This window comes from Prunus mume, linkage group LG7, assembly GCF_029339155.1.
Source record: "Prunus mume cultivar Tortuosa linkage group LG7, ASM2933915v1, whole genome shotgun sequence".
In the NCBI taxonomy this organism is placed as follows: domain Eukaryota; kingdom Viridiplantae; phylum Streptophyta; class Magnoliopsida; order Rosales; family Rosaceae; genus Prunus; species Prunus mume.
The window spans coordinates 11,690,214-11,704,945 of NC_142704.1; the positions used below are offsets into that span (position 1 = coordinate 11,690,214).

Consider the following 14,732-nt stretch of genomic DNA (forward strand, 5'->3'; position numbering starts at 1 on the left):
CACCCACAACAAAATTACATCATTATAATGAGATTCGCCACAACTAAGTATCAAACTCATCATAAATGGATATCGTTTTCCACGTGAATCAAAGACTTCCACCAATCAAATTAATACAAATAGTACTAGACCACTGTCCGACTAATTAAATAAATTGAAAGAGGATGACATAGTACTCAACACAAACACCAACGAGGAGCACATATGGTACAGTATATAGCTCACTAGAAGTGTCGCTGATTGTTAGGACCCACTGCACTGACCCTTGGAGAAACCGAAGAGTTGATCCTTTGAGGTGAAGCGGGGGCTGCCATGGTTGCCCTTATATGCTTGCTTGCTTGCTTGAGAAGGGAGGCAGGGGAGTGCAGTGGGTCGCTCGTCATCCGAGGGGTTCAAGCTTTGTACAGTGCAGAGGAGGGAAGGAAGGATTAGGCAGCCTATTAGCTAGGAGAGAGGAGACCAGAAAACACGTGCGGTCAACAGGTCAGCACCAGACCACGTGGAAGCTGTCGGGACATCGGAACTTGGTCAACCTTATCGGATGCGATGAGTGATGTATTAATAATAATAATAATAAATCTGCATGCATATACAAAAATAAATAAATTTTATGGTCAGATTCAGCGGAGCTGGCTCTAAATTGGGCCGTAACTTTGGCGGCAATTTTGTTCTCAGCAGTGGCATCTTGTTTGTTGGTCTCCCTTCCCCAAATGAGACTATGAGAGTCCCCAGCCACACACGCTACTAACAGGATTTATACAAGGACAAAGACCCTCAACAATTTTGACACATTCTTTCAAAAAACCAAATCATGCTTGTCCAATGTCCGTGCATGGACCCCAACCTTGTCTCTTCCTCGCTCATATACATAACTCAAGTCATAACATGTCAATATCAATTTGACTACGTGGCTCACACTTGGGGCCATAACTTTCTTGTTGTACGTATCAGACACATCAGCAGCACTTATTACTCACAAAATATTCCATGAAGCATGAGATGCTTGACTTTCTAGACAATACTACTGATTAGGAAATTTGAGGATTAAAGTGTTGAGATTTAGTGTGTTTCTTTATTGTCAATCGGAGACAGACAGGTGAATTCGGACTTGAGATTTCTTCAAACATTGATAAGAGAAATATCACTAAAATAAGAACTAACTGTGAAGTTATTAAACAGTTTCTTGTTTTTGTTTTTCATTCGAACATGATGATGAGGAGTGAAATAAGTAAGAACATACATAAGCTGAGTTAAGCCGAATTTGATGACATGCAAATGATTCTTCCTTGAGGACAACTTTATGGTGTTTGGGAGAGAGAATCGGTTTTCAAATTTGCTTGTGCTTTTAACTTGGTAAGCATATGGTGGAGCCGTACGTACGTGAAGAGATATGGACGATGGCCCATAGAGATAGATACCAAGTCTCAGCATATCGAAATTCAATTCAATTCATTATGTATGTAATGAATCGGGGCCCACTGAATTAAGTAAAGTGGGAGGAAGTTGGAGTTTGATGAGTGAGGTGACATGCCTGAATGAATGTGTGTAGGCGCAACTTCTTGGAGGGCACCGGGATTCCATTGCCTTGCCTTTATTATTTCTAGTCATCCCACTTGGGCGCTCAATTGTTCTTTGCTTATCCAATCACACTTAGCATATACCCGACTCAGATGCGCCCTTCATGATAAATAAGTCGTCCTACAAGACTACATGATGAGATGTATCTCTGTTCTTCAGTGCACATATATAATTGAGCTTGTTTCTTGTTTCACTACAAGAAAACAACATTATAGTCACGAACATCCGTGACACAAGATGAAATGGCTATTATTGCATAAATGAAGGGGTGGTTTGCTATTGCATAGCAAAAGAAGTGAAAATTAAAAAAAAAAGAAAAAAAAAAGAAGAAAAACAAAGAGTTGACGAAAGAGTGTTCCACAAAATACAAATATATAGTCAGACAGGTTTTGGATACAATATTATTAACCTCAAGAACAAATTTCAAATCTATTTTATGCAATTAAAATGACTATATATATACACAAATAAATATTTATTAAATTCCTTTTCAATGATTAGCGCAGTTGGAGTTGACAAACATATATAATTTATCCATCCATCAAATTTTATTTATTTGTTTGTTTATTTATTTTATATAATTCAATGGTAGTTGGAGAACTGGTGTTCTTATAAACTTTGTAGCCAATCATGTTCAGCCGTCTGGAACAAGATTCCAATTTCAATTGCTTGAATGTCACTCTAATTTTAAATAGAACTAGTTAACCTACTTGTATAATGAAAAGTGAACTACAATAAAATAAAAGCATTAACATGAAGAGAATCACTTGATAATTAATCAACATTGGAATCTCATTCTGAATAATATATTATTACTATTTTTCCCTTGCCTTTTCTTCTCGAGCCACACAGGCCACTGATGAAGAAAAGGCAAACATCATTTCAGCCAACACTATAGCTAGCTGAAGTTATAATTATTTTATGCATTCATAATTGATCATCAAAAACCTAGTTCACCAGCAGCAACTAGAGGTGTTCAATTTCCCCTTCGTTTGTGGGTAGCTGGAGTATCACACTCAAGCTTAGGATTACTTTATCATTCTCCATATCATCCATTCAATGCTTACTTAATTAGTTATGTATTTATATATATATTTATTTTCTCATCCGGATGTCCGCAAATTATTACTATGCGAATGTCATTATAAACAAGGAAGAAAGCAAGGAGCGGTAGTAGAAAAAATATATGACGTCTGCACAATAATAACGTCCGAATGACCGCATAGTAGAATTTTTTGTAAATATAATCAAAAGAAAGGGCATATGCATGCCACTATAATTCCTTGTGAAAGTTCAAAATGAAAGGTTAATTAATGAATAAAACAAGGAAGATGAGGCACTAAAAAGGCTTTTAATAGGGAAGGAGAGCAGAAGTAAGTAAAATAATAATTAAGGTTGAGAAAAGGCCCCCCGGGACAAAAACAAGGCGCATCACATGACCTAATTATCAATTAAAAAGCATAAGCAAGCAACTTCGTTTAATTATTAATCACAATAAAATAATGCAGAGCAGACTGTGTGCCTCCCATGCTTTGCTTGTCCTCATCACTTTATCAGCAGCAGCGCTGATGGGAATGGAAATTATGGAAATAGTCCATAGTCCATGGTCCCAAACACCAGCTCCCCATTGTCGTTTTCTTCCGATCTAAATCGGCTCTCTCTCGACAACATCCCTTAACCTAATAATCACTTCATTACTTTACTCTAAATTTTATTTTATTATTGTAATACCCTATTAAGTTTCTTGTTAGGACAATATTGGCGCGGCATCGAGGTAAAGCCTGTAGACCCGGACGAGTTGGATTATGTAGTTGGTGATGAGTTGGATTATGTAGTTGAATAAAATTCATAATTCTAGTCAAATGTTTGGTGACCTAATGACAACATAGATTAGATTATGTATAGTCTTACTAGGGCCAAATGTAGTAAAATTATGAATCCTACCAAAATATTGGGATTATAAGTTGGATTGGATTATGTTTAATCCTACTGTCATGTAATAGTACATTTCAATTAAATGTATCTAGACCCTTAATTTGCGTAGTACCAAGCACATCATTGGAGTAGTGTTTTCGTTTTCAATCCAATGCAATTTAATTCTAACTCATAATCCAATTCAATCTCAGTCATCAAATATGGCATACAGCTAACACTTTCATATCAAGAGATCAATCGTAGAAACAAGAGTCTGATGATGCTGTTGTATGTGAAGTGTTTGCTTCTTCTTCTTTCTTTTTTTTTTTTGGGACAAGGTATCATTTTAAAATGGTAAGAAGGCAAAATTATGCAGCAGATGCTCACTGGAGGTTGAATTTGAAAAAAAAAAAAACAATTCTGAAATGGCCTGGGCACCTAGAATAGAATTCAGCAAACAGAACAGGTGAGGAAGGCTGACATGGATCTTTTCACATGGCCCAAATCCACGTGGATAAGTTAGTGGCTCAGATAGTCCAACCAATAATTTGGATCCTATCTTGTCAAGTCAAGGCCCACAACACAATCACACGTGAACTTGTCCTCCCCATCATCAACTTTTCACATTTCTTCTCCATGCTTAATTCATTCTCACAGTTACGCACCTACTACCTTCATGAATAAATCATAATTCACTCAACATCCAGCTCAGTGTACGTTTAGTTCATTGTCGGGGAGATGTTCCAAGTTTGAATTTTTTCCTTTTTCATTATTAATGTTTGTGTAAATTTCTCACAGAAGAATATTCGCGTATAGATCTTTCACTTTTTGGGTTTCCTTCTTTCTCTTCCTCAATTCCTGTAAAATAAATAGAAGTAAAAGACCACACCCGAGGGTGTTGGCCAAAGACCCTTCGATGCCTAAGTTAGTTCGATTGGCTCTTTAAAAAAAGATGCGGCAATAACTAAAAAGGGTACGTGTTTTCACTAATTGATGATAATATCCTAAATTGATGGTATCATCTTTTAATTGGTGATTATATCCCATATTTAAGATAAAATCTCTATTTTTGGTATCAATTAATTTGCCAAATAAATGGGCTCAATTATTGATATAGGAGATATTTTTCTTATCCGCACCTTTGTGATTGGAAGCCAAATTATTTGCTCCCACAACTAATATATAAAAATAAATAAATATTATTAATCCATTGGCATGAAAAACTAAAAATATATTATATATATATAGAGAACTTCAGTTGAGGGATTCCTAAAATAAGCTTATTTGAGGGGGTCCATCATGCATTGTATTTCAATAATTTAAACATGGTAGTTTTTAGATATTAACTCAAATATCATCTCTGCTAAAAATAATTTGAATATGAAATCATGTGATCACTCAATTAGATAGTTGTCATTATAGTCTTTTCTTGAAGCACAGTGTTCGTCTATTTTGTTAGTCCCAACTAAATGCTTTAATGGTTTTCAATTTATCTGATATTTTGTAAGGATGATCTATAAATGAAGACTTAAAAAATAAATTGTTTGGATCGTTGAAAAAATAATAATCGTAGGGGGGTGTCCCTCAATAGAAAGGATATGTATATAATTTGACCACTTAATTGAATGATTATTATTGTAGTGTTTTTTTAAAGTACTGTGTTCGTCGATTTTGTTGGGCACAACCTATCTTGATGGTTTTCCGATTTATCTAATTTTTTTGAAGGATAATCTATGAGTGAAGACTTGAAAAATAGACGATTTGGATCATTTAAATAAAACTTTTCGCTGGCCCCAAAAGGTGTTCCACAATAGAAGAGTTTGTGTGTATATATATATATATATAGTGGTGATTTCCCCACTCCAATTTTATCCACTTAAACTCCATTCTATAACTAAAAAAAGAGTGTTAGTGGATAAAATTGGAGTGGAAAAATCATTATATATATACAGTGAGCTTCGATTGAGGGATCTCTTAAATAAGCTTATTTCAGGGACACCCTTATAGGGCCCACCACACATTGTTTTTTCAATGATCCGAACCGTTTAATTTTTAGATATTTGTAGGGGATTTTTTGTTCCTGCAGCTACTACGAGCCTGGGCTCTGTAAAGAGCCAAATGTGTGAAAATTTCCTCTGGGTCTGAGTTCAAGAATCTCAGACCCCAAGAATGCTTCGAAAGGGTAGCTGAGCCTTAAGAAGCACCTTAGTTACCTTCACCAGCAAAACTAACAGTCGCTTACAGATAAATACTTAGCTTGGCATGAGAGGCTTGTGGCATGGAAGCAAAGCAGTCATGAGTTTAGCATTAAAGAGAGAGAGGGTTGTGATTTCCTATGAGAAACATGGGTTTAAGGTAAGGGGAGAAAGGTATTTTGAGAGGATTCGTTAAAGAGAGAGAGAGATGGGAAGAACAATGAGTGTGTTGAGTAATTTTCCGGCAGCCTGACAAAAGTTATGTTATACTCTAGAATGGCTTGCAAGAAGAGAAAATGGGAGGAGAAGGATGAATAAGACACGCAATTGCAGGGCTTCAAGGATGAGAGATAATGCTTGCTTTCTAGATGTGGGTTGTAGCTAGTGGTGAAGTAGTGTGTGTGGTTGTGTTGATGAGAAGGAAATGCCTCTTTTTATAGCCACTGGTAGCTCCTCCTTTCCAAGAAACCCTAACGGCTTCTCTCTAATTTTGCCAAGTCTCCCCTTTCATTTCTCTTCTTTCCTTTCGATTCACCCCATTTTGTGAAATCTTCCTCTGTCCAAACACACAAAGACAAGATTTGTAGGAGTTCGAAGGCCTTCCCGCAGCTGCTTCAGTGTTGAACTCTTATTTTTGACTACCTCCTCACCTTCTTTCCTTCCCTCTTCCATGACAAGAGCTGGTAGGAGAAAAAAATTGGTAAAGGCGTTGGTTTGAAGGGTGCTTCTGCTCTGCGCACACTAATACCCATTGGTTCTTTGCGTGTTCTTGGTGTTTGTTCTTGCCCATGTGCTGGAGCCTCCCAGCAGCTTACATACATGGATATTTTGGCTTTCATCGTGGCTCTTGTTTCCAGCTAAGTGTTGGAGATTATAGATATTTCTTTGGTTGCTTAGGCTTTCCTAAGGTGATGGGTTAACCCATTTAAGGAAATGGGCTAATTTCCTAAAATGATAGACTATTTTATTGAGATGATTGATTAATTTTTCCTAAAGTATTGGGCTTTTTTCTCTAGAGTATTGGGTTTTTTTTTTTTCTTTTTTATGCTTACCCACATATTTGGGCTCAAGAAATAAGCTTGAGTTTTGGGGCTTCCAAGCATCCCAAAACTTCCATTTCTCGGATCATCAATGGGCCTTATGAAAGCTCGTTACCATCCATACCACAACCCACTCAGTAAGCCCCGGGCATTTGCGTGGCTTGTGCCCACTTAAACCTGTAACGTGACTATGTGTAATAATAATGATTTTCGCTTGGCATTGCATATCACTTGGCATGCTTGTATTTTGTCGCCTTTAAAAAGGGATATGATGCTTGACAGAATAATTAGCATGGGCTTATAAAGCCGGTGCCTTTTATAGGCCTCTTTTAATTCTTAGTGTGCACGGTGGCATATTTATTTGGCATGACACGTGGTCGTGGCTCGTGCAAGCGTGCATGACGAATTTCGCGTGCTTCGAACTGAATCTTTTCTTAATAAGGTGTCGCACTGGGTTAAGAATTTATTTGGGCCCAACCCTGAATTTTTTGGGCGTCAACAATTCACTCAAAGATCATATCTGCAAAAAATTACTTGAATCCGAAACATTTTGACTACTCAATTAGATTATTGTTATTTTAAGTGAATAAAAAATTCACCAATCCAATCTCCCAAGTAGTCACGCATTACACACCGAGCACCAATAGCCCCAGAACAAGTCTTACAAATACCATCCACATTTAATTTAAAAGCTACAATCCGAGGAGGCAATTAGGATTTGACACAATTGACGGAACGAAGCCACTCCTTCACAGCAACTTGAATAATCTTCTATGGACAATGAGGCAACTCCTCAAGCTCAGCAAAAGTCTGATGGTTCCTCCACTTCCAGATAAACCAGTATGCCAAGGAATTCCTTCCCCCAAGTGGCCTTAGAACATAGTTTACTTAAGAGTCGAGACTTGACAACAGCATTAGAAAAAGCATGAACTTTAATGATCTTTTGTACAATTTCCTCAGTCACAACACCCCTCAATTGATCAATATCTCACCATCTATTTTAAAAAAAGCTATCCACTGTACAATCTTGCTCAACTACATTGAGCACTCCTTGGTGCAGCAAGGGACCCTCATGGAGCCAGTGATCCAAACTGAATAGTATCACCCTTGCCAACTCTCCAATTCATACCTTTTCCAAAAAGTTGGGCACCATATATAATACCCTTTCAGGTAGAAGAACCATCCTTCTTGGACTGTGAGGAAGTATTAAGAATGGATTGGCCTTTTAAATACTTATCCTCAAACATCTTGGCGCATAATCCTCAAATGGCCTTCTAAATACTTATCCTCACCTTTCTCTTTCTTTCTCCCTTTACCCCATCCTATTTCCATTTCACCGCTTCCTGCTCGAATCCTTTTCTTTCTCTTTTCAACTTTCTCACCAATTTCTGACACTTATCTGCTCCAATCTTCTTCTCATCTTCCATATGAACTCTTGTTTATGAATTGTCCAAGATATTTAGGACCTTGGTTTTTATGTGAACTTTGGAAGTATATGTTGTTCTTGATGATGTAGGTTTTTTTTTTTTTTTTTTTTGAGAACTCTTGATAATGTAGTTAAAGATGTAGAAGTATTTAACAAGTTAAATACAATTTTGGAGATAGCATAAAAAAACAAAGGGACATTTTAGAAAAAGCAAAAGAAGAGAGAAAAATTTTAAAAGAAGCAAAAATGGACAAAAATGCCCTTATTTATTTTAGATTTCTAAGGAATCCAATACATTTGTCTTTGATTTGAAAGTTGAGCGATTTTTGTCTTTTTGAAAAAGCTTTGGCTTTTTCCAAAAGTGAAAATTTTTTTATGTCTAAAACCTAAAAAACCTAAAAACAAAGTAGACCTGCCGAAATTTCAAAGGAAAATTTTCAATTAGAAAAATTGACTACGATCAAAGATTCTGATCAAATTTTGGTCCAGTGTCAACTTTTTGAAACCATTCTAATTTTGGGATGACCAGAGAAAAGAAAAAAAAAACGAAAAAAAGAGAAAGAATCAAATGACGTGTAATCTTTGGAAGCCCTTGATATGCAACGTGTAATCTTAGTCTGGCTCCAAGCCCTCGAGAAGAAGCCAGACCGACTCAGGGTCAGTTAAGTTAAGATTGAGAGAGAGAGAGAGAGAGAGAGACAGGGAACAGAGAGAGTTGTTTGAATAAAAATGGCGGTTGAGAAGGGAAGGTACTGTGTAACAGGGGCTGGCGGGTTCGTTGCGTCGTGGGTCGTTAAGCTTCTGCTTTCCAAGGATTGCACTGTCCACGGCACCGTTAGAGATCCCAGTAATTATATACAAATTCCACTCATAACCAACGTTCCTTCCCCGCTCTTTCTTTCTTTCTTGCTTTAGCTAAGAAATTATGTTCACTGTATATGCGATTGTTACTCAAGTCTCTACTGTTCCATCATCATATAATAAATCTGCTTTCATTTTCATTGTCATTTTCTGCTAAGCTAGATCTCGTTTATGCAGATTAAATATTAGGCAAATTTGGGCTGCCATCTTTGGTCGACCCAACTTTGTCCTTAAAAGCTGATGCCTTTTCATTTCGTGTCATCTCATAATTAATAAATTGGTGTTCTTTTCATTATCTGATGCTTGCTTAAACAAAAACAAAGTGGTGATTTTGTTATCAGTTTCAAGTTCCAATGGAAACATTAATAAATTTCTTGATTCAGCAAGCATTGTTCTCCACTAGCTAGCAAAGAATGTTGGAAATTGCTCTACTAATGTGGAATTAGTGACATTATTGTATTGTGCATGCAGGCAATGACAAGTACGCCCACTTGAAAAAACTTGACAAGGCATCTGAGAACCTTCAACTATTCAAAGCTGACTTATTGGACTATGAGTCTCTTCGTGCAGGGATTCTAGGATGCGACGGAGTGTTTCATGTTGCTAGTCCAGTCCCCTCCACCACTGTGCCAAATCCTGAGGCAATAATCTCTCCAATTCGTCCCCTTCATACTCGATCTCACTTGCAATAGATTAATTACTACACTCAGTTTCTATGGTTGCTAAGTTAAATCATTTAGTGAGGCTCATATAAGTGGTTCTAAGTTATTTCATTGATTAGGGCACTGAAGGGGTGCCAAAATTTTTACAACCATTGCTATCTTCATTGCCATTGCTCACTTGTATAGTATACGTTCATGCTTCATACTCAAATAATTTGAATGTGCTAAGATATGCTTACCAAATTAATGCTTATATTATCCTGCATCTTGTTGTACTATTTTTCCAGGTAGAAGTTGTTGAACCTGCCGTGAAGGGAACACTTAATGTACTTAAAGCATGCCTTGAAGCAAAAGTCAAACGAGTTGTTTTTGTGTCCTCTGTTGCTGCTGTGATCATGAATCCTAGGTGGTCTGAAGGTCAATTGTTGGATGAAACTTCTTGGTCGGATAAGGAATACTGCAGAAAAACTGAGGTATTAAATTAATGTATGTATTTAGGGAATTTTTATTAGCACTCCAAAACTCGGCATCCTACACTCGAAAATCTGTGATCTTTTTCATTAGGGACAAGTGCATGATGATGACTACCTAGGAGTGCCATAGCAGCTCCCCATATTTAATTGTACAATGAACTCATGGTGGTCTTGGTGATCAACGCGACTTGCAGTAGAACCAACAAATAGGAACACGTATACACAACTTTCCTTTAGGGTCATGCTAGGATTTGCTGATTCTTCACCAAGGATTCCAAGAGCAAATGCCAATAGAATAGGAATAAAAGAAAGGAAACTCTATTCTTTAGTCAATAATAGTGAAAGACTGTTGTCGATAGACTATAAGTGTCTAGAGTTCTCATGTGTAAAATTAGAAATCCTAAAGCAATATCATTAATCCCCACCAAAACAGGAAAATAAAAATAAAGGAACTTACCAAAAACAGGAGGTTTTGAGAATGACCACCAAAATTCTAAAACTACGTATGTTTTAGAATCATGACAAACTATTTTTAATTGAAATCCAAATTTAGACTAAAATTTATTACAAAAACACAACTTAATAAAATGGTGAAATCATGCTTTTTATTAGGCCTATGAGATGCAATGCCTTGAGCAGTTCTGCAACTTTAGCTCATAGTTTCATCCAGTACCATTTCACTATCGTAGAAATTTAGAATGAAGCAAATCCATTAGTGTGATCTTATCGTCTAGCTATGCAGACTCTTTAAAGTTATTCTAGTGTGAGTATATCACTTTCTTATGTGTTACCAGTTTAACAATTATGAAGCGTTGTCTGTGCACTCTAATGCAAGTGATTTGCATTTGTATGTTGACTGTCTAGTTCTTTGTTTAATTTTCCAGAATTGGTATAGTCTTTCAAAAACTTTAGCAGAATGGGAGGCTCTGGAGTTTGCAAGAAGAAATGGGCTTGACTTGGTAACTGTTTGTCCTACACTTATTTTGGGGCCAATTCTGCAGTCCACTGTAAATGCAAGCACCTTGGTCCTCATCAAGCTTTTGAAAGGTACTTACTTTTGCATAACCACATGGCGCATAACTAATTCTATTGCTTTAGAATCTACAAATGTATAGATAGGTAGTTGGGGTAGTATATGTATTTGGCTCCATTTCGGTTTTTATTAAACAGATTTCAGGTTTATCCTCCGTTCATTATCTCTGGTATCTATATTAACTGGGTTTAGCAATGTATCCATGCAGAAGGGTATGAGTCATTGGAAAACAAGGTCCGAATGATAGTTGATGTGCGGGATGTAGCTCAAGCAGTCCTTCTGGCGTATGCGAAGCCCGAGGCTGAAGGAAGATACATATGCACCGCCCACCATATCAAGGCAAGAGATCTCGTCGAGGAGCTGAGGAGCATTTATCCTGATTACAATTATCCTAAGAAGTAAGGTTTCCCGTTGATTCTTGAGGGACTTTTCAAATTCTATATATTACTTTATTGATCATCATGGTCATGCAATCCAAAAGTAGAACTGACTGTGATTCCTGTCGTTATGATTTTCTCCTAAAACTAATTTGATGATTGTGCACATGTATGTTTTGGCAGCTTTATTGAAGTAGAAGAACAGCAGCGGTTGAGCTATGAGAAACTGCAAAGGCTGGGTTGGAATGCCCGGCCATTGAAGGAGACGCTCATTGACTCTATTGAAAGCTACAAAGAGGCTGGAATCTTAGATTGAAAAGATATCAGAGCGTGCTTTACCTAACTAGATGCTCTGAACCCATCTTACAAAGAGGAAAGTTTGGCTTGTTGCAAGTAGCTTGGAGTCTACCCTATTACATATGTTACTTTTCTGTCTTTAGCTAATGACATTATACTGAATATCTTTTATGTTATCTTTTCTGTTTGTTGGGAAAATAGTGCTTTGGACTGTTTCAATCAGAATCTTCGGTTCATATCAAATTGTCAATGCTAACAGTGGATGACAAAGAAAGCTCAGCTAGCTACAACCACATACCAAGTCCTTTGGTTTTGTAGATTAATTAAGAATAGGGACAATACGAAAAGCGTAGGTTTTTTATTGCGAAACGTCTCTGATGTTAACGAGTAGTAGTAGTCTAACCCTGTTCTGTCGTCAGATTTATTTATATTCTCATATTGTAAATTCATATTATTTCCAGTGCTAATTTTGTCTATATTTGTATGGTGTACATTCTTGCATGAATATTTATAAAATTAATTTAAAAAACCAGTGTGCGGAGTAAACAAGGCAACAAAGTCGCAATGCTCTTGGGCCCCGTGTCATCAAAAAAACAAAATGTCGCAATGCAAGAAATGCATTAACTAAGGGGGGTCGTTGAAATTCAGACCCAAAAAAAAAAGAAAAAAAAGGGTTAACTAATTATATATAGATATAGACATAGATAGAATGAAGGGAAACCAGAAGACATAGCAGCAGCTAATAATACATAGACGGATAGATACACAGATTATAGATGGCGGGTGAGAAAGAAAAGGTATGCGTGACTGGGGCTGGAGGATTTGCAGCCTCTTGGGTCGTTAACCTTCTTCTCTCAAAGGACTATGTTGTTCATGGAACAGTCAGACAGCCAGGCCAGTCTCTTTCTTCTCTTCTCTTAGTTGGTTTTTATATATAATTTATAAAAGATGTGTATTGATGTGCAGGGGACAGCAAGTATGCTTACTTGAACAAGCTTGAGAAAGCATCAGAGAACTTGAAACTGTTCAAGGCAGATTTGTTGGACTACGACTCTCTGCGTGCGGCTGTTGAAGGATGCAGTGGAGTCTTCCATGTTGCCAGTCCTGTACCAGCTGGTCATAGTGTTGCAGATCCTGAGGCAAGACTATTATATTTAATTAATTAATTTTCTCAAAGTATACAAGTTATGCTGTTTTTATTTACTATTATAATTCAATCTGTCCTGCTCCTTGCAGGAGTTTCTTGAACCAGCTGTAACGGGAACGCTTAATGTACTCAAGGCTTGCGTCGAAGCCAAAGTGAAGAGAGTTGTTGTTGTGTCCTCCATAGCCGCTGTTGTTATGAACCCTGACTGGCCTAAGGGTCAAGTCAAGGACGAAACCTGTTGGTCTGTTCCTGAATATATTAAAACGACCAAGGTAATTGTCCATTTTGACTTATATTTGGTGGATGAAGAACCTTACTTTTATGCTGAAGCCAGACCATTAATTTTGTGCTCCAGAAATGGTACTATCTTTCCAAAACAGAAGCAGAAAGACAGGCTTTGGAGTTTGGAAAAAGAAATGGAATTGAGGTTGTAACTGTTTGTCCTTCCCTCATTTTGGGGCCAGTTTTGCAATCCAATTTGACTTCCAGTAGCCTTCTGCTAGTTGGGACTGTAAAAGGTATCTCTATCTACTTAGCTCTATATCATATCATATCATACTTGTTTGTTTCAAATTTAAATAAATAAACAAGCTTAGTCTGATGCTGTGAGTTTGTAGGTGGGGTTGAATCATTGGGATACAATTACTGGACGTTGGTGGATGCTCGTGATTTCGCTGAAGCACTGCTTCTTGCATACAACAGATCTGAGGCCGGAGAGAGATATTTATGCACATCGCACGCTATCGGTGCAGAGGAGGTGGTGGAGAAGTACTTGAGGCCTGCATATCCTAACTACAGCTATCCCAAGATGTAAGTTTTTCTAACCCTCCAGTATTTTTCTTCACTTCTCAGTTTGTGGGCCTTAACCATCCATGTTGATGTTTACTGAGATGCCTTGCCCCTGTATTGGTATTGGCAGCCTTACCCACACAGAGGAAGAAAAAGAGCACCTCAGTTCGGAAAAATTGCAGAGGTTGGGTTGGACTTTCCGGTCTCTGGAGGAAACTCTCATTGATTCCATTGAAAGCTACCGGAAGGCTGGAATTGTGGACTAGAAAAAATTCACATGTTTATTGTATCTTCCCTATCATCATATGCACAAAGAAGATAATAATTTTGCTATGATCATCATCAGCATTCTTAGCAATCTCTGCTCTCATTTTGAATTGCACAAGCGATGTCTCAGAAATATATAATATCATAAAAGATTTCATATAACACTAGCACTCTTTTAAATCCTTCTATAGTCAAATTAAATTTCAAATCAAGTAGACTAAATGCGTATAACGCCTCGTGTTAGGATTCCAATGGTTTCCAATAAGACCTATTACTTTAGGAAACACATCTCAATGTATGTAGCAATCTTAGCTAGTTGGTATATATATAGTAGTGTTATATGAAAGTAAACCAAAAAAAAAAAAAAAAACCTTAAAAAATTCAAAATTGAAAGAGAACACACAAGTGTTGTAAAATGAATGGGATATGCGAGAATATTGAGATGTACGTAAGTAAATAAAATACAATATTTAATGAGGTTCGGTCATGCCTACGTCCTTGGAGAGCAACATCAGTAACTTTTCCACTATATAAAATAATAGGGCTACAACTTTAGTATTTACAATATCTGTGGCTCACTAATTTTTCTCTCTTGAAGGATTTTTCTCAACTCTCTTTTTTTATCCTCTCACTCTCCCTCTTTATTCTCTTCCTTTCTTTCTTCTTTGCCTAG

The 14,732-nt window shown here is 37.1% G+C and overlaps 2 protein-coding genes across 2 annotated transcripts; both read left to right on the forward strand.

Moving 5' to 3' along the window:
• Positions 1 to 8,801: 8,801 nt before the first annotated feature.
• LOC103336626 (cinnamoyl-CoA reductase 1-like) lies at positions 8,802 to 12,054 on the forward strand. The gene is made up of 6 exons (XM_008239691.2): positions 8,802 to 9,000; positions 9,486 to 9,655; positions 9,964 to 10,149; positions 11,034 to 11,196; positions 11,391 to 11,580; positions 11,743 to 12,054. The coding sequence occupies exons 1-6, from the start codon at positions 8,883 to 8,885 to the stop codon at positions 11,873 to 11,875; spliced, it is 960 nt and encodes a 319-aa protein (XP_008237913.1). The 5' UTR covers positions 8,802 to 8,882; the 3' UTR covers positions 11,876 to 12,054.
• Positions 12,055 to 12,502: 448 nt separating this feature from the next.
• On the forward strand, positions 12,503 to 14,221 carry LOC103336625 (cinnamoyl-CoA reductase 1-like). The gene is made up of 6 exons (XM_008239690.3): positions 12,503 to 12,750; positions 12,823 to 12,995; positions 13,093 to 13,275; positions 13,359 to 13,521; positions 13,621 to 13,813; positions 13,923 to 14,221. Exons 1-6 carry the CDS (start codon positions 12,633 to 12,635, stop codon positions 14,056 to 14,058), a joined length of 966 nt encoding a protein of 321 aa, XP_008237912.1. The 5' UTR covers positions 12,503 to 12,632; the 3' UTR covers positions 14,059 to 14,221.
• The last annotated feature ends 511 nt before the right edge of the window (positions 14,222 to 14,732 follow it).